The following is a 25,449-nucleotide window of genomic DNA, read 5'->3' on the forward strand; positions in this document are numbered from 1 at the left end:
TCTTTCAAGCACAAGCAACCTCACAACTGGCTGTGGCAGAGCTACTGTTTTTCAGCTAGCACTTGGGCAAACAGAATCTTACCTCCTCCAAACCAAACCTCTGCCCGTTTGAGAGGCTCACTTCAATGGAAAATCAACTCTACTCGCTTCTCTCCTAGACTGCTTGTGGAAAAGCAGCCCTGCGCAAACACTGAGGAACGTACCTTTGGCTGGAACTGTTCTTTTGGGAAAATCCACTGCATCGACACCAGAGTCTTCTGGGAGCTTTTTACCTTCAAAGGGCAAACAGGGAGACATAAGACACCTCTCCTCTCACCAACCCATCTAGCCCAACAGCTCTTCACCACTTGATACAAGAACAAGCCCAGAGCTAAGCTAAAGCTAAGCTACCCGCATGTCCCAGGAAGAGATGTCAAGGGCATTAGCCACACTGCAGGCAGTACGTGCCCAGCTTCAGGGTAAACCACAGAGAGCTACAGAAAAGCACCCAATCAAACCATGAAAACATTAAAACCAGGAGCACACTCACCTCTGGAGAACCATTCGTCTATTGGCGAAGCGGAGAGAAGGACAGGAGAGAGGGGAGGCAGGAGAAGAGAAGTGCCAGCAGCATCATGGGGCAGATCATTTGGCAAGAAGGCGGAGGGGAAGGGGCAACAGGAGAAAAGGGAATGTGTGGAGTTAGTGCACCATCTATCCATCACCATCCCACCACCACAGAAAAACCCACCATTAGTTTGTGTCAAGTGCCTTGGGTAAGCCAAGCAGTAGCTCCCAAAGCCAGGGGAGGCATGGACCACGGCACCTCCAGAGAAAGCTGCACTTTAGCCTTCACAAAAGAGACACTAGAGTAGGAGCACAGAGACCCAAGACCACCCTCAACCTCCACTGTAGCAGATCTCTCTTTATCCCACCTCCCTCCATGCTGCTATCACCCAACAAACCTTTTCCCTTCTTGGCACCAAAGCAGCTTGCAGCATGGGGCCCAGTGTTGTTGGCAGGGGCCAGAGGTGTCTCCTGGTAACGCTCAGCATGGGGGATCTCACGATGGACTTGGTAGGACAAGTTTCTCAGCAGGCACACACAGTTCTCCACCAGCTAGAGAGAATGCCAGATAGTCTGACTTGGAGCAGCACATGCCCAACCCATGTCTGAGTGAGGGCCCTGTCACAGCTTGCAATGCAGAGCCAGGTCAAGGGGGTCACGCAGCTCCATCTCAGATGGAGCTGGAGCAGATCCCCATCCCAAAGCAGACATGGCCAGCTCTGCAGGCATGAGTTCGCACTCTGCTGTGCCAAAGACCTCTGCTTTAAGTACAAAAATTCCAAGGAAAACTCAAGCCAATGCCTTGTCAAGGCAGATGAGGAAGCCCTGAAGCAGAGGATACCAGCATGGGGATGAGTGACACCACCGGACCCCTTGCTGGAGGGCCAACATTCCCACTGCTAAGTTCAGGATAAGTGCCAGGCACCTTCCAGTCAAAGAGTACCCAGGCCACACCTCACACAGGCTTTCTTCCCAAGCAGAGATCATGGAAAGGAGTGAGCCGGGACTGGGTTTTCCCAAGCTAATCCTGTCAGACCAAATTCCTCCCTGGTGAATATTCCGCCCATCCATTCTTCATCCATCTTGGGATGAACCCAACTTCAGCCACCATGATCAGCAGAACATTGCTAGAGCTAGTTGACAACGGAGCTCTAGACATGTCCCATCACCACCCCCACCGTGGTACCTTGCTGTCCAAGTCCTTCTGGCCAATCTCAGACTGGACGATGTAGATCAGGGCATCTACCAGCCCATCACATTCCCGCAGCTTCCGACGGGCCTCGCTCCGTTCTGAGCTCACGTTCCTGCCAGGCAAGAGAGAACTGTCACAGGAGAGACAACTGAGGGCAGGTGAGGAGCAGCCCGCACCCAGCAGAGCTCAGACAAGAGGAAAGCTCCTGTAGCACCTCCCTCCATTGAGAGGAATTCCTTCAAAAACAAAAAATCAAGGACTGCACCACCAGTAGCTGTCCTAGGAGACCAGCACCTCCACAGACCTCCTTCAGCCATCCAAGAGAGCTACCAGAACAGCCAGGAAGGAACATTATAGCAGCCCCAACCCACGCCAGCTCTCTGCCAGCAGCTGGCAGCCCCACTCCCATACCTAAGACAGCCAGCGGTGTTGGTGAGCACTGACTCCCACTCAATATGGCGGGGTTTTGAGTCCTCATTGGGTTCCCGCTCCCAGCCCGAGCGGGGAATGACAACCTCGTCGGTCAGAGCATGTAGTGCATGATCCACAATGGCCATCTTGATGGAGTCGTGCGAGGACAGGTTCCACAGTGTTCCTGCAATGCCACAACCAGCAAGGGATCAATCAGATCACGTGGGCTTAAAAACCTGCCCTGCGCAACTCTCACTCAAGGGCTTAGCCCCCTCCTCTCCTCCCTGGCGCCATTACCTGTGATGACCTCCGTGAGGTCCATGTCATGGGCCTTCCGCAACAGGCGGACCAGAGCAGGCACCCCATCGCAGTTCTTGATGGCAATCTTATTGTCTTGGTCCTTGCCAAAGGAAATGTTCTTGAGGGCTCCACAGGCACCATAGTGCACCTCTTTCTTGGGGTGGTCTAGCAATCCCACCAGCACAGGAATGCCCTTCAGCTTGCGCACCTCCGTCTTCACCTTGTCATTACGGTAGCAGAGGTGCTGCAGGTAGGCAGCCGCGTTGGACTTGACAGCATCCAGTCGGAAGCTCAGCATGGCTATCACCTCCGGCAGCTCCGGCTGGCGCCAGTTACCCGGGGCCAGACCTCCCTTCCGCAGGCTGTCCAGGCTAGCCAGGCTACCCCGCTCGTGCTGAGCCAGAGGGGCCCAGTAGTACCGGTCAGGGGCCACTTCATCCACCAGCATGTCTTCATAACTCCTAGGAGAGAAGACATCAGGCATCAGCACAAGCCCTGAACCAGGAGGGGATGCTGTACCCCTTTCACCCCTCCGAAGATGGGCTGGAGCGCACACGGTATCTAGTCACCGCCACCCTCCCGGAGTGCACTGGGCAGACTCCCATCGAGGGCTGGGAGCCAGGCAGTGTCAGATGCTCCTCGCGCAGGTGTGTCCAGCCGGACTCTGTGGCCGGAGGAGGCCACCCCACTCCACGTGTCTCCAGGCCTTGCTCAGGAAGCAGGTGGTTCCTCCCCCCAGGAGAAACCAGCCTCAAGAGCTATTCCAGTCCCCCCCACCCGCCCCCCAGGTTTAGCTTTGGGTCAGAGGCTGCATCGCGGTCTCTGCGTAGCCCGCACGGAGGCAGGAGCCAGCCCCAGCGCACAAGGAGCCATTCGGGCCTGTGGCCACTAGAGGGCAGGTTCACCCCGCGGCAGACGGCTGGGAGAGCCGGTCGCCCAGCAGCTCGCCAGGCCCGTTACACCGGCACCGCCCGGGCGCAGCCCGCACCCACGGCCCGGTCCCAGGCCACCCAGCTCCCCGCTGCACCGCACCTGCCACCCCAGCCGCCCCGCCGCAGCCCAGCACACACGAGCTGCTGCCGCACCAAGCCACGGCTGTTATCGCAGGGCATCAGGGCCAGAGCAGAGACCTTCACCCAGGATGGGGCTCAAACTCTTTTGGCTGCAGATGCCCGGCAATATGGGCAAGCTGCACTGCTGCCCGGGGACAAGGCTTAGAGGGGCATCAAGAGATACCCGGGCACCAGGGATCAACCTCACCGCTCCCAGCTCAGGCACAGGGAGGAGCTGGGGTCCCACACCCCTGCCCTGGCAAAAAGCAGTTCACCCACAGACCCAGCAGCACTGGGAACAAGCCCCAGCAAGCACATGGAAGCTGAAAGAAAGTGCAACCAGTTGCCTGTGTGCCAAGGTGACATCTACCACCCCCAGAACATATGCCACACAACCCCTGGATTCTTGTCCTGTTTTTGTAGGAACTGGCAATACAGCCCTTCCCCCACCTAGGCAGAGGAATCCAGCAATTTCCAACAAAAGGGGATGGGAGGGCACTTGACACTGAAATGGAGGGGCCTGATCACTGCCATCACCCCGACTGTGCCAGGGCACTGAGGACGCACAACCAAGGCCAAACATGAGGTAGCATCCTCTGGCTCACACCAGCCCCTGGGCCTGCTCTGCCACCTTCTGAGCTCCCAAGACAGGTGCAGGCAGCCCCCTGCCCCTGAGCAGGCAGAGAAAGTTGCAGTGAAGGATGGTAGCAGGCTCTGCTCCCCGTGCCACTGCCTCCCCTACAGCCTCTGGTATGGGAGTTGCCAAAACCACCAGCTCCAGGTGGCAGCCGCTTCTACAGCCACATGCCCCTCTGGTGCCGTGCCAGCTGCCTGCATGGCACCACCGCAGATGGTGGCAGTGGGCTGCGAGGTTGGCTGTTACTACATCCCGATGGGGAGATGCGCTGCTTGCCACGTGGCCTGGCTACTAAGAGATGCCGAGCCGTCCAGCCACTCCGTGACTCCCTGCTGTTGCAGGGCACGGTGCTCAGCGCACCATGCCAGCCGCCACCACCCCCTGCAGCAGGACAAGGCAGGAGCAAGACACAGCAGAGGGCCAGCGCTGCAAACAAGCCTCCCAATGCTCGTCAACGTGGCCGGCAGCTGACCTTGCTCCCATGCCAAGACTCACATGCCTTGAAAGGGAGCTCCTGCTTGGCCTCGAGGGACATTCAGTGCTGGAGCCCACCTGGTCCCTCAAGGTGAGATGGGGCTGGCAGGGAGGGGACACACACTCCGCAGAAAGGGAGCTCAATAAGAGCCACAGGAGAGGGGACCCACATGCTCTGCAGCCGATGGCAGCCAGCACGTGCTGCATCTCAACTCAACATGCTCCTTCATCTCCCGCCTGCCTGGCAGGCTGCCTCCCTGAAGGAAGTCATTAACAGCCAGGCTCCTGCTCAAGACAAACATCTCTGAGGCAGGGGGGATGTTGATGTCCCCTGTTCCCATTCCTGCAAGCCGGGCAGCTGAGTGCAGATGGTAACTGAGAAGGCAGAGGACAAGCCAAGCTCAACAGCGCCTGGATTCCACAGATTGCTGTGATCTTTATCAGTCTGCCTCAGGAGGGAGAGCCTGCTCGTGGGCCACGCCAACCTAAGTTCCATATCCTGCACTGTCCCTGCAGTACAAGGTCATGTCTCCACCAGGGCTGCTCCTTGGCCATGCTTAGACATGGGTTACAACAGAGCAAGAAGGTCCCAAGTCCCCTGGTCTCCCACAGGGCTGCAGCTCCTGCACCTCACTGCCCTAACTCCTGTCCTCCAGGATCCAGAGGGACAGAAGGAACAAACACCATCCAGCCCAGCAGAGAGAACTTGTCTCCAAGGCCAGGCAGCTCAGACTGGCCCATCCAGGGAGGGCTCCTGCCCCATACGCTGGGCAGGACATGAACTCAGGGAAGACCTGCAAACCAGAGCCTCCAGTCCTGGCTGCTATTTGCTCTGTCTGCAGCTGAGCAGCCATGGGTCAGACACACCTGCTTAATCCCTGCTCACCAAGGGGCCCACCGTGATGGCCACATGCTCAGAACTGCTAATGCTGGCAGACTGCTCAGGTCTGTGCAGGCAACAGGGGCAGCTGCCTTGCCTGCCCTCCTCTAGCCGGCACAAGCCTCACAAGGCAAGGCAGGCCAAGGAAATCAATCTGGGCAAAAAACTGCCCTGACTGGTTCAGCACAGCAACACTTGTGCTGGCACAAGCTGGGAGGACAGACAAAGCTCCTCCTTTAGTCCCCTCAGCAGCCACAATCTACTGTGGATTTATAGTATGCACCCTGAAATGGGCAGATCCCCAGCAGGGGCTGGCAAGAGCTTCCTTTCCCTCTGGTCTCTCCCTACTGCCTCCGTTTTATGCCCTAGGAGCTTAAGAAGCCTGTGCTCAGCCTGTCTCCCCCCACCCCAGAGCACTCAGGAGATTTACATCCATCCTAGCCTGCTGACACAGCCCCTCCTCGTTTCTGGGGCTCAGGCTCAGCCCCTTGCTCCATTCATAGCTCACCACCCTCTGAGCTGCCCTCCAGCACCTCCCCAAACCCTGCCTGGTAGACCAGGCAGCCAGCAGAGCAGCCAAGTGCCTTAAGCAGGCATCAGCAGCGTTTGTGCAAGAGACACGGCTGGCACAAGACACCAGCCTACAGGAGTCATGGCCTCAGGCATGTCACACTCCAGGACGCCTGGCCAGCTGTAAGCCTGGCAGGGCAGCTTAAGGACCACCAAGACCCTGCTCTGGCTGCCCAAGGGCAGCCGCAGCCTGGCCGGGCAGTTGCTCAGCAGTCAGGCTAGAGGAGCTGGTAGTCACCCACAGACAAAACAAGGGGAAGAAGCTGCTACTGCCAAACAGGTTGAGCAGCTTCTCCCACCCTGCCCTGCACAAGGGCCAGGTGCGCTGCAGGAACACTCATCTCACTCACCCCAGCCCTGGGCTCAGCATGACTCTCCAGGGCTGCTCGCAGCTCAGCAGGAAAATGATCACAGGGCGACTGCTCCTTCCGATGCAGGGCTGTGCCGTGCACCCCGCGCCAGGGATGCCTCCCAGCAGGGTAAGCCAGCTGGGGCACAGGCATGCCTGCCATCCCCACTAGAAGAACAGGTGGCACAGGGATGGAAAAGCCCGGAGCTACATCCACTGCCCAGTGGAACTCCTTGCTGCAGGACGACCGGCTCAATTAGCATTGAGTTTTAACCACCAATTAAGCAACTGGAAGTGGATGCAAGTTTTCTCCTGTATGAGCTGCATGTGACTTGGCTCGTGGTATTGTTTCTGTGATCCTCCTTACTCTGAAGAGGTGAAGTTTAAGGGACCCCACAGCACCCCCCACACCCCAACACCTCCTGCCGCCTACCTGAGCCGCCGCCGAGGATCAGACGGGGTCCCTGCCCGCCTGGCCGTGCCATAGTCAGACATAAGCCCATAGTCCACATCTTCAAAGCCCACGCTGCGCTGGTCATCCTCCAGGCCATAGGGCTCAGGGTGGAAATGGTTGAGGTCCATGTTGCTGCCCCCAACACGCACTTGAGGCTGAGGGCCATAGATGTCCTGGCGGCTGGGGGCCCGGTAGGTGTCCATGGAAGGGCGGTAGCGCTCATCAATGCGGGTGACACGGGACAGGCTGCCGTAGCTGTGATCACTGCCCGGGTAGCCATCCTCGTAGGTGCGGCCATAGCCATCAGGGTAGTGGTAGTTACGAGGGAGGGTGGCCGTGCCTGGCTGGCTTATGTAGCTGCCGGGGCCCCCATTGCCATTCTTGCGGAAGTTCCTGTCCATGGTCTGGACGTAGTTGCTGGGGACAGGGGAGGTCTCCAAAGGTAACCCATCAGGCCCCACCGGCACCTGCTGCACTGTTCGGGTGGTCACAGTCTTCACCACTTTCTTCACCTGGAGGGAGGGGTGCAGGACATGCTCCCATCAGTAAATCCACCACACCCCTGTGTCCCCAGATTCCCCTTCCACCCCAGCACCTTACTCCACACCCTGTTTCAGCTCACAGCACAGCGAGCTGGCAAGCATCATGGCTGCAGCACCCTAGTTGTCAGGGTCCCTGGCCAGAGCCCTGTCCCTCCATGCTCTCCCCAGGCCTGTACCGTGGTCTCTGTACGTCGCGTTGTCCCATCATCTGATGTCTCCACAGACACAACAGACATGGCCCCTTCTGGGTCCTCCTCCATAGTGTAAGTCTCCTCCACAATTTGGCCCGGGTCCTGCATCCTGGGGATTGTGCTGTACAAGAGGTGGCTGTGGTCCTGAGGGGAGCAAGGGACAGGCACTCAGCTCCCACCACCAACACAGGCCTCCCAGGAGCTAGCCAGCCAAGAGATGCTCTCTCAGGCAGCCCTGACATCCTCTTCACGGGAGGGTGTATCAACAACCTCACACCCAAAGCCCCTTCAAACCAGGACAACCACATTAGAAACAAGACATTCCCCTCTCCCAGCTGGGGTGGGGACACTGGAGCCCTGCTCCTGCACCCCGCACCTAGCAAAGAGCCTGCACACAACCAGAGGGCCCAGCACCCCTCACCTGTGGCCCGTTGAGCTTCAGATCTGGATATTTCTGCCTCTCCAGGTCAGCATCGCCCAAGAAACGGCCATTCTGAAACACACAGCACCACAGCAGGCCTGTTACAGGAGCGATCTCCCACTGCTGGGATCTCACACATCCACTCCCCCTTCCCTGCCAGGCCCTGAACAGGCCACCTCCTGCATCTGACCTGGCCACCCAACGCACATGCCATGTGTCACTCCCAGGAGAAGAGCACACATCTTGGGGGTCTGTGTGACATGCAACAAGCCACCCCCTGTTTCAGCCTAGGGAAAAGCTGGAGGACACACCATTCAGCCCCCCTCCAGGCAACCCAGCTTTTCCACAGTGAGTGGCCACGCACTCCTGACGGAATGGCCAAGACCCTTCCCTGCTCCCCGACAGGGCCCTGGAGACCTTCCACATCTTCTGACGCAGAAGCTGCAAGCAAAATCCCAAAGGTCCCCCAGGACTGTGAGGGAACAGTGCGGACGCTCAGTAGCTGGTTGCAGAGTGCTGCTGTTCGACAGCCCTGCGCTCCCCCCCCCCCGCCCCTCCCCGCCTCCTTCCTTCCCCCCAACCCATGCGTCTCTCCTAGCACCACCATCTTCCACAACTGGAAAGGCACCTGCCTCCTGCGTAACGCCACGCACCCGCCCTGTGAGCACACCTCTCCAAAACACAGCCCAGCAGCGCGAGGACAGGAGAGAGACCTCAAGCCAAGGCAGATAAAACCACATTCCCAGCCCTGTAGAGAAGACAGCTCTCTCCCAGCCCCGGTTTGGCTGTTTAGGGGACAGACAAGACTCCAAAGACTCGCCCATTGTCACACAAGAGGGAGACATGCATGCTCCCCCGCAGCTGTACACCAGCCCCTGCATTCTGGACACCTTCAAGGAGCCGAGTGGGATGGGGAGCAAAGATGCTCAGGTACTGAATACAGACAGCCTCCAACCTTCACAAAACCAAACCAGACCTGACCTGGTAGCAAGACCCTCCAGGCTGGCTCCTCCTCCCCAGAAGATTCTGGCTGCTGAGGTAGGTTTTGCACATCCCCAGATCACCGTCAGCACCACCAGCGTTGCAAGACCAGCCTAGCCCTCCTCCACCTCACATATGCAAGGAGGGCCAAAGGACGGGAGCTGGGCCCACCAAGGCAGGACTGACACAGACAGGGGCTCTGGGAGCCTCCGCACCCACCTCTGCTGAGGGGGTTTTTTACCTGGTGCCGCCGGGTGAGTGTGCCGTTGGCCAAGCCCGGGCCGGCGTCCTGTGGGGAGACCCGGACTCGTTCCAGTTGGGCTGAGACATGGCGCCGTTCCTCCTCAAGCGCCCGGGTCAGCTTCTCGAACTGTGCCTCCTGCTCCTTGACAGAAGCAAGGATGCTGGCGGTCGACTCCACTTCTGAGTCGTCCATGGGTGACAGGTGCCCAGGACGGGCAGGGTGGGGGTGGAGGGCACAAGGAGGCACAAGCAGAGGTGGCTTGGTGTCAAGGTGAGGGCAAGAGAAGTGACCCAGAAGGGCAGGAGCCCCTGTCTTCACTGCATGTGATTTGGGGGAGGAAAGGAGAGAAGAGAGGTCAGAAGAGACCGATTTCATTAAGACAGATTCTCAGAACAAGAAAAAAAAAAATCTTACGGCATCAGCACCCATTCCCACCCACCACCAGAGCACTGGCAAGAGGGTCTCAGAGCAGCACAGCCCCAGGCATGACTTGGATGCTCCCTGCCCCAGCATTTAAGCTTGGGGAAGTGGTACTTTGAGGGCAGAAGGTCCTTCCCCCATCACACCCAACAGCTGGGGCTGAGCCAGGCTCACAAGAGCTGCTGTGTGCTGAGGAGGTTGCCTCTTCCTGCAAGGGCTCTCCTCAGGCCGCAGGAAAACCTCCCCTACAAGGAAAAGCTGCCTGCAGTCCCTGGCAGGAAGAGAGGGCATGTCCCTGGGACAGAAGAGGGGACACTCCCACAGAGTGAGAAGTGACCCACACCCCATTATTCCCTCCAAGGAAGGGCTGAGGGCTGTGTCACTTACCCACTCCCTCCTCCCCAGAGGGATGAGAAGTGAGGAGACCACCCCAGCTCCTTCCTTACCCAGGGGAAGGGATGAAGTGGGACAGGATCCCCCCCAAAGGGGACCCTGTGAGCCCCCTTGCTGCCAAGACTCACCACCCTCCAGGCTCTCAAGGCTGCAGCCAACCCAGGAGGCCCTCAGCCCACAGACCTAGGGATGGGCATTGGTTTGGACCCCTCCAGCATCCTCCCCCAAAGGCAAACAGTGAACGAGCACACCACAATCAGCATATTTTGCTAGGGAAAGGCAATATTCTTCCATACAGACCTGTTAGAGGAGGAAGTTCAGGTTTGATTGGCAAAGGCACAGGACAGCCAGGTCTAGACGCAGAGAGTCACGGGAGAAATAGCCCAGCCACCACAGTGAGGAAGCAGGAGGGAAGAGAGCTGCAGGGACAGCAGGAGAGGAGGTAAAAACAATAGATCACATGACTGAACTCAAAACAGAAGGCAGGGCAGGCAACAGACTGGGGGAAACAGGCTTCTTTCCCCCACCATCTCTTCTGAGGGATGGAGCAGTGCCTGGAGAGGGCCGGTGCAGGGTGGCAGATGCGGCGCCATTTCCAGAGCAGCCCCCCAGCATCTCCCACTGTTTCCCACCGATGGGAGACGCGGCACAGACAAAGAGGAGTGGCGAGGGCTCAGCCCTCCACCCCCACCGTGCAACCCAGCCGAGTCCCAGCAAGCCTGTGAGAGGTTTTCCCAAACCCGTGCAGTCACAGCAGGCGTGTGGGGACTCGTTCGAGCCAGGCAGCCAGCACAGCAACTGCTTTCCCACGGTCTCCAGCATCGGCTCTGCCCAGTCCCCCTGTGCCACTGCCCCAGTGCAGCTGTAACAGCAACCTGGGACAGAGAGCACGGGTGGCATTGCCCCTCCGCAGAGCCCTGTCCCATGCACCTCCCACAGCACCACACTCCCTGGCAGCCCTGTCCCTCCAGACCCAGCCTGCAGAAGATGCTGGTTCTGAGGAGCTCAGAGCAGGGCTTTTTGGTGTGTTTTTTTTTTTTTTTAATTAATTTCCCCACACTATCTCAAGCATATCCCAGATCAAACCCTTCCTGAAATTCAGCCTCCCCCACTGCCCATGAGTCCAACCCTCCCCATGGTTCTGCGCCCCCCCCCCCCCCCCAGCTTCCCTGGGACACAGGCAGCCACGGTGCTTATCAGATGCCGTGGCACCACCACAACTGAGCCCAGCAAAGCAGGGTGGATTTTTTCCAACTGCTTCAGAAGCTGCCTGCAGCATGTCTGAACATCTGGTCACCACCACCCTGTAATCTGCCTTCATCAGTCAAAAAAATCCCAGTTCTGCTCATGCCCATGTGGAGCCCAGCAACAGATGAAGCCACAGCACACGGACACCTGCTCCAGCTCCCAGCACCCTGCCCCAGCCAAGCATGGGCTGGGATGCTCGTTGGCCAGTCCGCACCCCAGGAGGAAAGCGGCCTGCAGCTCTTGGCTCAGGAGCTTGAGCAGGCTTTTGGAGGCTCACAGACACAACTGCTGGCTCATACCCACACTTTTCCTCTCCTCCAAGCTCACAACAGCTATGCCCTAAAGCTTTTTTCAACAGTTTGACTCCCAAGCCTTGTACGGAAATGCAGGGATGGCTCTGACCCTTGCTGCTCCCAGGTCTGACCTGCCCACAGATTTGCAAGAGAACCTCCAAAGGAGAGGCCTGGTGCCTCCCAGAACAGTGCTGACACATTCCAGCTCTCACCCTTGAGTCACACATTCCTCATCTTTGGTTGGCGCCCACCCACTTCAAGCAAGGACACAGATGCCCCACCTTGTGGGACCGTCAGCCCACGCAGACACGGCAGGTCTGCAGGGCCCAGCTCCACAAGCCCTGCTGCAGGGAGGCTCCTGCAGCCAGCCAGGTAATGGGGAAAGCCAGCCAGGACCACTGACCTGGTCCCTCACCCCCAGGAAAGGGGGAGCGTCTCCTTGCCACAACCCAGACTTCTCCAGCAGGTCCAGGGATGGTCCTACCACCCAGACACCCTATGCAACCGGAGCATCTAAAACCCCAAGAAGCCCCACTGGCTTGTTGCGACTAATTTCCAGAGCAGTATTTCACCGAGCCCTTTTAGGGAGAGGAAACCCCCTTACAGAGGACGGGATCCTCCACGACATGACCTTGTCCAAGTAGCCATGCTGCTATGTAGCAGCTCCCCAGCCTGCCCTCAGCCATCTCTGCACGGAAAAGGCAGACTTTTGGGGCACATGAAGATGCAGCCAGCATGGTGGCTTCGAGGAGAGATTTAGCCGAGACCCTGCCCTTGTGAATGGGCTGGCTTGCTTGCAGGCAGCCTCAGTACTGAGCTGTGAGTGCAGACCAGCAGTGTTTGCTTCTGCAGGAAGGCACACAGAGGAGAGACAGCAACCCCAACAGATTCCTCCAGCCCTGCACAGCTGCAGCAACGCCTCCCCAGCCCCGGGTCCCCACCTCTGCACGTCCCCTGGGCCCAGGGAACGTGGAAGCTAACAATGAAACTTGCAGGGCTGCTCAGGGCCCCAGATAAGGGGCCAGAGAAGCTGTGAGGCTGTTTCCTTCCCGTCCCTTCCACAGGGAGTAAATGCAACAGTGGGGGGAAGGAACAGGACAGGTCCCTTGCCCACCAGCTCTCCTTGTCCCCTTGCACTCAGCAGAAGATGGTGGGAGGAGGGGGGGACACAGGCCTCCCTTTCCCCTTTGGGCCACCAGGTCAGAGCAGGAAGCCTCAGGCAGCCAAGGGGCTTTCAGGGAACCTGCCACATCAGGGCAGCCAGAGGAAGGGCTGGGCTGTCGTCCCAGGCTTCGAGGAGCCCAGGGCTCTACAAACCCATCACCACACTGATCAGTTTATGCTCAGGGGTGGCCGCCTGAGGGTCTCTCCACCAGATCAGGCCATGTTAAACAGTGGGGTTGTGACTCTGAGCATCTGGAGCCTGTCCCACACACATGGTTGTCACTCCTGCCCTGAACAGTGGGCATGGCTCCATCACAGGCAAGAGGTGCCAGCAGAACAGGGCACCCACTGCCAGAGGGGTTCTTCCTGGGGCCTCCACCATCAGGACACACCACCTCCTTCCAGCCATCTAGCCTTCACCAACCCAGGATTGAAGACATAATTACCAAGCAGCAGTGCCAGGTCCAGAGAGGTTAGCAAGCACTGTCCCCAGCTCTCCCTGCAGACACACATCAGCACCATCCTGGCCTGGAACACAGCTGTTCCCTTATGGCTGGCTAACACACAAAACCCTCAACAGCCACTTGGCCTTACACACCCCCAGCTGTGGGGAATCTGCCCCCAAACCCTCCTGCGGTGGGTCGCACACCAGTGTTTCAGGGACAGGGGCTTCCAGGGCACAGCACAGCCCCTCACTGCCTCCCCATGCCAGCTCGGGGCACTGAGCATCTTCAACACAAGACAGGGAGGGGAGGGAAGGGGAGAGCCCCAGCACACCAGCCAGCAAGCTGCTGGTGACAACTCAAAGCCAAGTATGCCAGAGCCCGCAAGGGTGAAATTCCAGGGATCACTTTGTGCCCATTCCCACCTCCTCCTCCTCCCCAGCCTCTGAAGATACAGCTACAGAGCATTTTTCCAAAGCCAGACCCTGACTGTCTTTGAGGACAGCTGCATGAAAGCCTTTTCATCATGAGCGAGGCACTTGCTGACACACCCGTTACTTAAAAACCCCGGCAAGCCAAAAATATTTTGGCTGGCTTGGTTCAGGGCAAAACAAAAAGCCTAAAGACAAAACACACCCTGGAGCAGCTTCTGCCCCAGGGCAGAAGGACCACAGCAACCTCCCCCATGGCTATCAGTAAGAGGGAACCCCCAGGGACCAACACAGCTACCCAGAAAACTTTACAACCAAATCCCTCTGGCCTTATCTCCCAGCTTCCTGGCACCAGCACAACCCTGGGTTGTGCCCAGAGGTCCTGAAGCCAGAGCAGGTCCACCAGAGAGATGTCCAACACCCTGCACCTTCAGAGAAGAGCCCCCTTGCTGGCAGGGAGGCAGCCAGGAGCTGACTTCCATGCACAGAGCTTCCCACCGCAGGTACCCACCACAATCATCTAAGTTCAGCTAAAGGCTTTGTAGCAGCCAGAAAGACACCCTAAACCCTGACCAAGTCCTCCAGAGCTCTTTCACTGGGGACAGCTTGGACACAGCCCATTTTTCCAAACCCCCTTGCTCCTGCTTCTTGGTGGTGGTGGGGCAACAGACTGCCTCCACCCAGAACAAATCCTCTGCCCGGAAAAATTATTTCCAGGGCCAAACCACAGCCACATCCACACAGAGTTCACCTGCACCCTCCTCTGCCAGAGGATGGAGTTCAAGCCTTGAAGGCTCCCCTGCGAGCCACAGAATTAGCCCCAGGGCCCAGACTGAGCTGGCAGATGGAGAATTGTGCACCACAGGCCAGGGAGAACGGACAAGACAAGACACAGGCAGGAGGCTTGACAGGCAGCACCCGCGGCAGCATAGGAGATCTCCAGGACACAGCCCTCTGGTTGAGTCTTTCCAAGGACCTGCCCCAGCCCTGCTCAGCACCCTGAGTCCCCAGAGAGCTGTCACACAACAGTCCTGGAATCCCTGGAGCTAAGGCTGCTCTACCAAAAATCTTACATGCTGAGAAAGTTCAACCCAAGCACCTACAAAGCCAGAAACTACCTCCACCACATCAGCCCTGCCCCAGCTCCCTAAGAGACACACCAGGCACCCACTCCCGACAGCCCTCTGGCACCGGGGACAGGTGGACAGAGCCACATCAGTTTCGACTGCAGAGTCCCAGCCCTCCCCATAGCTTTACTGCTTGTTTGTGTCCCCTGGGCACCTGTTAAGCAAGCGGCTGGGTTTGTCACCACTGCCTGGCACCCCTCACAGCCCCCCCACTGCTGTGAGGCACGAGCAAAGCAGTCCTTTGGCTCGGCACCAGCTGCAACCAGAGCCAGAGAGGGCCTGGGCTGGCTGAGCCCCTGTGTGGACACCAGGAGCTCCGGGCTCTCAGGCCAGAGCCACCTGCCAGGCTGACAAGGGATGTCCCACCTAAGGAACTTGCTCCTGCTCCGCCACAGTCCCCAGCGCTGACTGGAGAAAAAATGGCAACACTGCTCAAATGATTTGCCTTGCCCTATCAATTTGAGGAACTCAGGAGAAGCCAGCTGGCTGCCCCTGCCCTTAGAAAGGGAACATCAACAGCTCTCAGCCCTAGACACACACACACCGCCCTCCAGAGAGAGAGGAAACAACAAATTCTCCTGGTTCCAGCTGCCTATCACGATGCACTTAAAAACAGAAGCCCCATCAATAATTCAAGCCTGCAATTGTCTGAGCACTTGCCGTGCATTACACTTGCCGGCTCTGCACAGGTTCACAGCCCTGCTAATTCACCACAGGCTTCTGTTCAGTCTCAATTAGCTAAAAAATAAATGAGCTGGCATCTTTGGCACCTTTCCAACCCCCAAGTACAGCATCCAGGCTCATGCATTGGTCCTTCGACCTCAGCCTGCCTGAGGTGGCAAGCACCAACACTAGCCAAGGTGGCATGAGCCAGCAGAGCACTGGGCAGGGCACCCATGGGCCCAAGCTCATCCCCAACATGTCCGCGTTCAGCTCAGGAGAGCACACCAGCCCTCGGGCGGCAGGAGAAGCAGAACAGCGGGCAGTGGGCAGCAGCTGTCTCCCGCCCATGCCCATACCTAGCACTGCCAGCCCCCCCTGCCAACCGGTGCCCCAGGGAGGGACCCGCCTGCCCAGGCAGATGCGCCCAGGCTGCCACGCTGTGCTCACGCTCCCTGGCCCGCTCCACCCTGAGCCCTGGCAGACCCGACCCGCTGCGGGAGAGGGGCTCTCCCATCGCCTGCCGAGGGGCCAGCTGCCCGCCCGGCCCCAGCCCGAAGGGCTGTCCCTGGAGGCAGGTGACAGAGCACAGGCACAACGGACTTTAGCCAGGCTGGCAGGCAGCTGGCCCTCCCTGGGCAGCGCAGGGCTGCTCCCGCGGGCAGGTCAGACACCGCCTCGGGTGCCGACGTGCCCCGGCACAGCCCCACCTCGCTCGGGGGGAGCCGTGCCCAAGCCACCCGGTCCCTGGCCAGGGCTGGGCGGGCCAACCGCCGGGAGCAGCTGCCTCGGGCAGCGGGAAGGCAGCCGCTCACCTCCGCCTGTCGCCCAACTGGTTGGACCGGCAGCGGGATCACCACCTGGTCTACCTCGTCTGCCGCCCCCAGCACGGGGGACAAAGGCTGCGTAGCTCCGTTGGGAAAGGCTCCCTCCGGAGCAGGGAGTTACCTGCGGAGATGCAGGCAGGGACACAGCACCGCTCCTCAAACGGGAGCAGGCCAGCAGCCAGCGAAGACGATAAGGAGGGAGAGATAAGGGGCAGGGTGGTGCCGCGCCCGGCTGGAGGGGAGGAAGCAGGCCTACGCGTCCCCTCACCCGCCCCAGCAAGGGCAGGGGGGCCAAGAACACACGATACCAGTCTGGTCCAAAAGACAGGTCTGGACACAGCTGAGGGTTGCAAAATCACGGGTGGGCGATGCCCTGGGGAAGGGATGTGCCCCCAGCCCAGCTGAGGTCACCAGGAGGGTCCCACTCACCACCCCAGCAGGATGGAGAGAGGCAGCAGCGTGGGGCCAGCCAGAGAGAGAGGCTTCTGCTGGAATGCCAGCAATCCGGCTGCGGGGCAGCTGTCCTGCCGGGCAGGCGAGGGAGGCCAGCCACACACCCCTCTCCCGGGCACAAGCCGGGACGCAGCACTGGAGGAGCCCCTTCCCTCCTGGCTGGGCCGGGACAGCTGCCAACCTTGGTACCAGCTGGGCAAGTGCCAGCTGCCACACCAGCCAGAGGGAGCGGCCAGCACAACAGCAAGTGGAAGGGAGACTGAGCTTCCCTCGGTGCTTTCAGGAGAGGACAAGCATCCCTCCCAGCAGGAAGGCAGCCAAGCCACTGGGCTCCAAGCAGAAACACTGTCCACCCGCAATCCCCGAGTGGCATGGCCACGGGGCCAGAGCCTTCCTGCCAGCAACATCCCGCTGCCCGAGGACAGCCCAACAGCCCCACTCCCCCCCGCATGGGTCCCTCACCCTGGGGACAGCAGCAAGACAGGGGTCCCTGCCACTCCCCCCCACCCCACACAGGCACTAGCCCCACAGTTCGCACCCCCAGCCCCAGAGGATTCACATGTCGGGAGCCCTTCAGCAGCACAAAGGCAGCTCTCTCTTCTCTGTGGGAATTTGCAGCTGAGGCTCGGCAGGGACAAAGGGATTTCACAGGCACATCCCAGCCGGCCGGCCGGCCTCCCTCCCCCGGCGTTCCCGCTTCCTGTCACAGTAGCACCAGACCTCAGGGGCGCAGCAGCAAACAAACACCCAGCGCCGGATTCTGGGAACGGGGCCAGAGCATTCCCGGGACAGGCCATGCTCTGGCAGCCAGCAGGCTCCTGCTGCACCCAGGCAGCTCCTGGGCCCCATGGGGGGAAAGGGGGCAGCCCCACCGCCCCAGCCCGAGGAGCCACACACAAGCCAGCAGCGTCACAGGGCAGCTTCCCAGCTCCTTGCTGCGCCTGAGGAACGGCTGCCACCTTGGTGGGGGATGCAAGATGTCCCCGAGCCCACAGGGCTCAGCGGGAACCTCGGCGTCGTGCTGAAGGTCAGCGCTGACCCCAGGCTCCAGCTACGCTGGCTCCCTGCCCTTCACCCGCCTCTCCCCCCACCCAACGCCACACTGAGCTTTCCCATTCAGCTGCCTCTCTCCCACTGCAAAAACAAACAGCAGCGATAAGGGCTGCCTAGCAGAGCCCAGGGAGCAAAGTCCCCTCAGTGAAACCCGAGGCTGCAGCACCACAGGAGCTGCCTCCCTCAGAGCCCCAGCAGAGGTACGAGGGCATGGCAGGTGGGGTGAAGCTGCTCCGGCACCCGGTCCCAGAGCTGGATTTAGCTCCTCAAGGGCTCACATCTGCTGCTGGCTACCCCCAAGCAGAGCGGCCACAGCCCAATGGCCAGCATTCCCCACAGAATTAAGGGAAGCCTCCCTCCATCTGGCCACAGGCACACACAGCCACAGCTAGCTACCAGCCTGAACAGTCCCTGCCGGCAGAGCGACAGGACGACTTGATGCCAGCCCAGCACCCGGACACACAGATCTGGACCCCCCTACCTGGCACAGATCCCTCACCACAGCCCCGCACACCTCTTCCCAGGGAAGCCACTTGAGATCATTTCCTCTCCCGACACCTGTGGCCAGGCTGGACCCTGTGGTCCAGCCTCAGGGCAGCTCCAATTGCTCTGCTCCCACCAGTGTGCAAAGGCACAGAGGGCTGGAGCACAGCAGGAATTGCTCCAGCAGCAGCAGGGGAGCTGCACTACTGGGCTCACCCAGAGAGCGCCCAGCCCAGGAGCCTGGCCACCATTATCCACCTTCCCCGCTAGCAGTGTCTGAAGTCAACAAGGAAGCAAAGCATGATCAGGAATACGGAGGACAGTAGCCCAGCTTCCCCCCCTGCCCCCCCCCCCCCCCGCCGGCAAGCCCAGAGGGAAGGGCACCCTGTCGGCCAGGCAAGCCGCACACCTCTCCCCTCCCCAGGCTGAGCAAACAGGCAGGTGGTGAAGTCGTGTTCACCGTGTGGGAGCGGCAAGGAGGGAATTGCCCAGATTAGGCCAAGCCGCCCTTGTAGGGGTGGCCCAAGGGAGCCACCAGGAGAAGCTGGACCCCCTTGCCCTCCCCTCATCCAGCCCAGACTCCCCGAGCAGGTAGGGTGGCCGGCAGGCTGAGTCACAGCACGAGGCTGAAAACCCCAGTTCCATTCGACATGACCTCATCAGGTTCCCTGCTCTCTAATGGCATGTGTGCATCTGCACTGGAACACAACTTCAAGGGCTCTGCCAAGAGGGGTAACAAATGGGTGAAGGAAAGCCACCGGAGAAGCATCAGGCCAGGGACAGGGAAGGGGGATGCTGCGCCCCGCCCCCCCCCCCCCCCAGTGGGCTGCAGCAGGGTAACAGCAAGTCCCCCCCAGTGCTCAGCAACCCTTTAGCACACTGGCTGGCACGAGCCAGCACACATACACAGCAGCAAGGGACAAACAAGACAACAGACCGCCTGCTCTGAGGGACAGCAGGACTCCATCCTCCCCCCAGCCCCCTGCACAAGCTGTTTGCTGATGCCACATCAGGCTACTGCTCCCTCAACCCACTTGCTGAGAAGCAGCCTCCCAGGCTCCTGCATGAGCCAAAGGGAAGGAAACCTGCATTTCCTGGTCAGACAGGAGGTGACATCGTGACTTCCCTTTCCTGTAAGGGTCTAAACACAGCGTCCTGCCAAGGGCCGCTCCCCACTGTCCCCAGCCCACATGCACACACCCTGGAACCAGGCTGGGAACACCAGGCACAGGCACCACCAGCCCCAGCCAGGAGGTTGACATGGTCCCCCCCAGGAGACCAGATGCCCAGCCAGCTTGCTGGAAGTGTCCTGCCTCTGGGTAACACATGCAAGGGCTCCTCGCCCATGGTGGTATTCATTCCCGCCCAGGGCTGGGTGTATCCTACAGGCAGAGGGTGCAAGAGGCTGTGGTTCCAACCCCAGGAGGACATGGCTGTGCCCACCATGCCCTAGGGATGGGCTTGTTATTTGCAGAGCTGAGAAGGCACTAACAGGACTCCAGCACAACATTTGCTCACCAAGACTGCAAGTCAGCATGTACTGCTGCTCTCCAGCCTCCCCTCACACACCTCATCTGCACAACCCCACTGGCCAACAGGCACAAACAGGACCACCTGACACCTTGTGCTGTTCCCGAGGCTCCCAGAGGCAGGATGGGGACATCCCTGGGGAGGCAAACCAGAAGACACCGCCTCCCCCTCACATAGCATGACTGCTGCCACAGCTGTACTCCCCAGGGCCTACCCATCTGCCCTGCCCAGGGCAGCTCCTCTTGCTATGGAGGGAAGGAGAACAGAGAAGGGAAGGGGTTTTCCACCCAAGCCAGCCGCTGGAGACACTGGGCAGAGATCAAGGGAGAGCAGGTTTCTCCATTTGCTGCCCCAGTGTGCTCTGGAGGGGAGCTGCAGGGCCCTGGGGAGCTCCCTCCTGCAGGTAAAAGCAGAAAGGAAGGAGGGCTACAGAGCCAGCCTGGAGCAGGTGGCCTCCCCACATCACAGAGAACTCCCCCCCCCCCCCCCCCCCCCCAGCAGCACCTCCAGGCTGCCCCCCTCCTACCCCATCAGACCCCGGTTAGCACGGGGCAGGATGACATCTCCCCCCCCCCCCCCCGAGCAAGTTAGCCTGCCTGCAGCCGGAGCCAGGCACGGCAAGCAGTGCTGCATGCAGCAACACGCTTGCAAGAATGCGTTACTCCACTGGGCAAGGGGCCTGCCAGCAGCATGCAAACACAATCGGTGACCCACCCTTCCAGGTCGGAAAAACTAGTCTTTGCAGTTTGACACACTCCCTCCCACCCATCGCAGCTACCCACACATGCAAGCAGCCCAGCACCACATCTTCCCTTTCCGACCGGGCCAGGAGAGGAGCTGGGAGCACCAGTGAGGAAGCGGCAGAGAGATTTAGGAGCTCTTCTCAGAAAAGACCAGCCCAAGCACCACACGAGACAACAGCAAGAGGGAAATGCATCAGTTGAGGACAGCAAGATGCTTTCCTCCTCCTGGCCAGAGTGGGAATCTCTTCTCTGTATTCATCTGCTCAGCAGACATCCAGCTCCTACACTGGGCCACTCATCCCAGGTGACCACTCTCCCACCCAGGAGATGCTTCTGCAGTTGCAAAAGCCTCGCAAGGCAAGAGCGGAGAGCAACTCCTCTTGCTGCCTACTCCTCCACAACATCTCAGCCACCTTCCACTCCTGGCATGACACAGGCTGCCCTCCTCCGCGCTGCCGGCTCTCAAGGAACCTGCCCCTGCTGCTACTGCTCACACTGCTTCCAGGTTCCCCGCGCCCACGAGGGGCCAGCAGCAGGAAGCTGGTGAACTTTGAGCAGCATTTGCTGTAACTGGGGCCAACGCCCAGAGAAGCAGAAGGCAGGGCTGGGATGGAGACACAGCTCCTGCCCTCACGCACGTTAGCCCAGCACACAGTTACCACCAGAGCCAGAGCACCCAGGACCAGGCTGGAAGGAGATGCCCTCATACCAGTGCTGGAGCCACACTCCCATGACTGCACGCCACCCCAGCCAAGCTATAGGAGAGCTGTACCCAGGGCTCAGCCCCACCACCCTGACTTGCCCAGACCCTTCCCTGCTTGTGCTGGAAAGCCAGTCACTCCTGGCCTGGACAAGCAGCCCATCAAGACTGTTCTGTTAAGCACTGCAGCCAGCTGGGATGCCTGCATGCCGACTGACACCCCAGCAGCCTCAAAACCACCCCCACCTCCCAGCACGACAAAAGGCCGGGGGGGTGGGGGGTGGTTTCACAGAATAAATCCTGCTCTCCCATTGGCACAAACATCTGGGCAACGAGCTGTTAAAACTAAACACGCAGGTGATGTGCTCAGCCTGGATCAGGCCACCAGACCCACACTGGCACAAGCATTTTGGCAGTGGGTAAGAGCTCTGCAGTGCAAAGTCACTGTGGACCTTCAGCACAAGGTTAAGGACACAGGGACAAGCTCCTGGACATCCGCTACTCCTCTGTCACTGCTTCCTTGCAGGGAAGCTCATCCCCCTGCAGGTGGGGGAAGCTGGCATGGAAGCTGCCTGCAGGGCAGCAGAGACTGCTCAGTTCCCACCTTGGCCCAAGGCCCACGCACACCGGTCATCCCCACTGCCAACCTCTGACCTATACCTGCTCTGAACTGGGAAAAGCAGATGGAAGCAAAGGTGAGGCGCCCTGGTTATGGGTTCACCTGTCCCAGAGCCACACCTGGCAGCTTGTGCTCCTTAGTCACCAGATTGCCCCCACACCCCACAGTTACCTCATCTCGGCCCTCTGCTCGCAACGAGTAAGCAATATCCCTCGTGGGGAAAACTCTTACTTCCTCCACAGGCAGGCAGGGACTGGGAGCAGTACTGCAGGACCACCACACAGCACTCGCTGCCACCTCGAAGCCCCCTCAGTGGGCTCTCACATGGCAACCCAACGGGACAAATTAATCCACAGGCCAGCCCCCATGCGCAGCAGTCCCTGCACAGGGCAAGCACAGGGACAGGCACGCCTGTGCTGAGCCAGCGGCAGCAGCAGGCAGAACAGCGCCAGCAGCCTTCCTGGGTGGCAAGGAAGGCTGATTAGCAACAAGCACAAGACAGGCAGGAGCCGGACAGACTCATCGGCCTGCTGCTGGGACTTTCCAGTACAAGACCTGGCTCTAAGAAACAGCTTCTCTCTGTGTGTGTGTGTCCCCCCCCCCCCCAAACAGCCTCCTCACATGGTAAGAAGCAAAGAGAAGGCTGTGGCCACCTTTGGGACCTCGAGGACTTTGGTCAAGAGCCCGTAAATCCAGCTCCTTTCCAACAGCCGCATGCCAAGTCGCATTCCTGCACTCTGTGCCAGAGGACAACCTCCTCCACTAGCCAAGCCCTGTGTCACACACAGAGGAGCTGCTTGAATCACCCAACAGGTTTGGGTTTCGTCACCACATCCCAGCAACACCTGTTGCCTTTTATGGACCCAAACCAGCCCCACAGTTCTGCTTCTCACAGCCAGCAGGGCAGGGACAGGGGAAAAAAACGCCATGCTGCAGAGACCTGGGTTTTTAGAGCCAGGAAGACAGCTCTGTACTTCCCTGGAGACAGTACCACCACAGTCTTGGAAGAGGGCTCCATCCTTGCCAGCAGTAAGTGACAGGCAGTTACAAGGGGTTGTTAGGAAAAGAAACCAAGACTTAACCAGCACTCTCCCCTGAAGTCAGACACGCTGGTAAGCTATTTTGAGAAGCCAACAGCCTCCCAGGCATGGTCCAAGCTATGCTATTATTTTCTGGGTGTCCTAAAGACACCCCCAGCACAGACACAATGGACCAAGGTCTTATCTTCATGCCAGAGGCTGCAGAAGGAAAAAGATGAGAGGCAATCCAGGGACAGACACACTGGCTGCATGGTCTGGGCTGAACCATTCATCTGACTCCTAGCCCGTCTTTAGGGGAGGGATGGCTTCAAGGGCTCCTCAACCACAAAGATTGGGGCCTGACCTCCAAGTCGGAAGGGAGGAGGCTCACCCCTCCGCAGCAGCCCAGGCAAGCCCAGCGCGCGCCACTAAGCAAGCTTTCATCCTCCCACCCCTTCCAGGAAAGCTCCATGAAAGATTCCAGCAAATGCTGCACATAACAAAGGACAGTCGTTTGCATGCAACAGAGTCCCAGCCAAGTTCAATCAAGTGGAAGGAGAATAGTTTTTTTTAGAAACTGCCTTTTTTTCCTCTTTAGAGTTCACAAGTAAAGACTGACAGGTAAGAGAACCTGCCTCAAGAAAAGCACTGGGAGCAGGCAAGGTAAACATGGGGAAGACTAACAATTCCTCTGCTCATGCTCTTCCCAGCCCATGGCTTCCTGCAGGCCTGGGGGACGCTGCCCTGCTCCTCCAGCAAGGGCCCCGGCAGGCGCTGCACGCACAAGAGTGCACACTGCGGGCACTGGAGACAAGAGTCTATGAGTCACCAGCCAGCCACCCACCCACCCACACCTCACCACATCCAGGAGACCTTCTCAGAGAAGAAAGAGCAAGGCACAGGAATGAAAGTTTCAAATACAGGATCATTGACTACGGGATTCCCAACACAACCGGGTCCTGGAGGTGCTGAGCTTTCCCTGCTCCCTACAAAGCCGAGGACAAGCCTGTCCTAACTCCACACCCAAGAACTGGGCAGCCAAGTCCAAAAGCATCCGCACAGCACAGGGGGACGTCAGGTGGAACCGCAGGAAGCTGTAGCTGGACACCACCACGAGGCTCCACACGCACCTTAGGTGCTCGCCTCCGGCTGAGCAGGGGCCAGGCAGAAGCCCCCGCAAGCCTGGGTGCCACAGCCCTGCGGCCCAGCCCCCGCTCAGCCTTCGGCCCGACCGCAGGTCCAGACGGCGCGCCGGTACCCCCGGCCTCACCCGATCCCCGGAAGCGCCCGGGCACCGAGCCGTTGCCCCCCGCCCCGACAATCGGAGGAAGCTTTGTTGTGCGGGCTCCCGCCCTAACGCCCAGGGGCACAGCGGAGGTGTCCCTGCCGCGCCCCCCGCAGATGCCACCAGCCCTCAGGACCGAGGGCCACCGAAGCTTTTGCTCCAAGCCAAGCCCCTTCTCCGAGGGCTCCCGCTGATCCGCCGCTCCGCCGGACGGCCCTGCCCGGCGGCTGCCCCGTTACCGCGCCCTGCGGCGGGCGGCCGCCTGCCCCACCCGCACGCTTCGCCCGCCCTGGGCACACCGGCCCCGCCAGAACAAAGGCGCGGACAAGGGCGCACCGGGGGCCGGGCGGCAGGGAACCCGGGACAGGGCCGGAGCCCCGGCGAGGACCCCGCGGTGGGGCCGAGAGCCAGCCGCCCGCACAAAGGGAGGCGGAGGGGCCCCGCCGGTGCCGGCCGTGGGAAGCTGGCACACGGGCTGCCTTTGTTCCGGGATGGGAGAGCGGCGGGGGCGGCGAGCCGGCACCGGGCGGGGAGCGGAGCGGGGCGGCCGCCCGGCCCAGCCGCCTTTGTGTCGCTGCCCGCGGGCTCCCGGCGGGCCGGGCCCCGCCAGCGCCCCGGCCGGTCCCGCGGGGCGCAGCCCCGCCTGGCACCCCGCCCCCGGGCGGCAGCCGCCGGCCTCCGGGGCCCCGGCGCCGACCGGCCCCGGCAGCGGAGCAGCGGCCGGGCGCCGACCCCGCCGAGAGGGCCGCGGGGAGGGCGCCGGCCGCCCCGCCCCCCCATCCCGCCGCGAGGGCGTGGGGCGCCCGGCAGGCGCCAGCCCGCACCGGCCTCCCCCGGCAGGCGGCGGCGGCGCCGCCGAGAGCGAGACTCACCGTGGCCGGGCTCCTCGGCGGGCGGGGGGGGGGGGGAGGGTGGGCGGTCCCTCCCCACGGTGGCAGCACGGCCGCCCGGCCCGCTCCTCGGGGACCCGCCGCTTCGGCGAGGCGAGAGGCGCGGCGCCGGGCGAGGGGTGGGGGTCCGGCGGCGCGGGCCGGGGCGGGCGCAGCGGAGCGAGGTCGGGCCTGGCCGCGCCGTGCGCCCCGCGCCGCTCCCGCACCTAAAATGGAAGTTGCTCCGGAGGGGCGGGGCGGCTCCGCCCCCTGTCGTCAGCGCCCCCCGCGCCAGCCGTGGGCGGAGCGCGGGGCCGCACGGACTGGCCATGGCGGCCGCCGCAGGGGGGCGGCCCTGGGGGTCTGCCCCGGGTGGGGTCTGTGCCCCGTGGGGTCTGTCCTGGGGCAGTCCATCACCCTGGGCGCTGCCCCAGGGGACACGGTC

General features: G+C 60.6%; 1 protein-coding gene across 11 annotated transcripts in view; it reads right to left on the reverse strand.

Annotated features, from left to right (window-relative positions):
- The window catches only part of CTNND1 (catenin delta 1), a 32,674-nt gene that overhangs the window by 6,105 nt on the left and 1,120 nt on the right, over positions 1-25,449 (reverse strand). For 2 of the 11 annotated variants that reach the window (XM_056354744.1, XM_056354741.1), the window contains exons 1-11: positions 10,358-11,170; positions 9,242-9,561; positions 8,020-8,091; positions 7,584-7,742; positions 6,845-7,377; positions 2,447-2,910; positions 2,150-2,333; positions 1,733-1,850; positions 945-1,098; positions 530-547; positions 204-272 (exon numbers count right to left, since the gene is read on the reverse strand). In XM_056354744.1, the coding sequence (XP_056210719.1) occupies positions 204-272; positions 530-547; positions 945-1,098; positions 1,733-1,850; positions 2,150-2,333; positions 2,447-2,910; positions 6,845-7,377; positions 7,584-7,742; positions 8,020-8,091; positions 9,242-9,436 (1,966 nt within the window). In that variant the 5' untranslated portion in view covers positions 9,437-9,561; positions 10,358-11,170. Of the gene's footprint in view, positions 1-203; positions 273-529; positions 548-944; positions 1,099-1,732; positions 1,851-2,149; positions 2,334-2,446; positions 2,911-6,844; positions 7,378-7,583; positions 7,743-8,019; positions 8,092-9,241; positions 9,562-10,357; positions 11,174-25,007; positions 25,243-25,449 lie in introns of those variants that run through there. The other 9 variants (XM_056354750.1, XM_056354749.1, XM_056354742.1 and 6 more) reach the window with 8 other exon arrangements.

This window comes from Falco biarmicus, chromosome 10 (genome assembly GCF_023638135.1).
Source record: "Falco biarmicus isolate bFalBia1 chromosome 10, bFalBia1.pri, whole genome shotgun sequence".
NCBI lineage: Eukaryota > Metazoa > Chordata > Aves > Falconiformes > Falconidae > Falco > Falco biarmicus.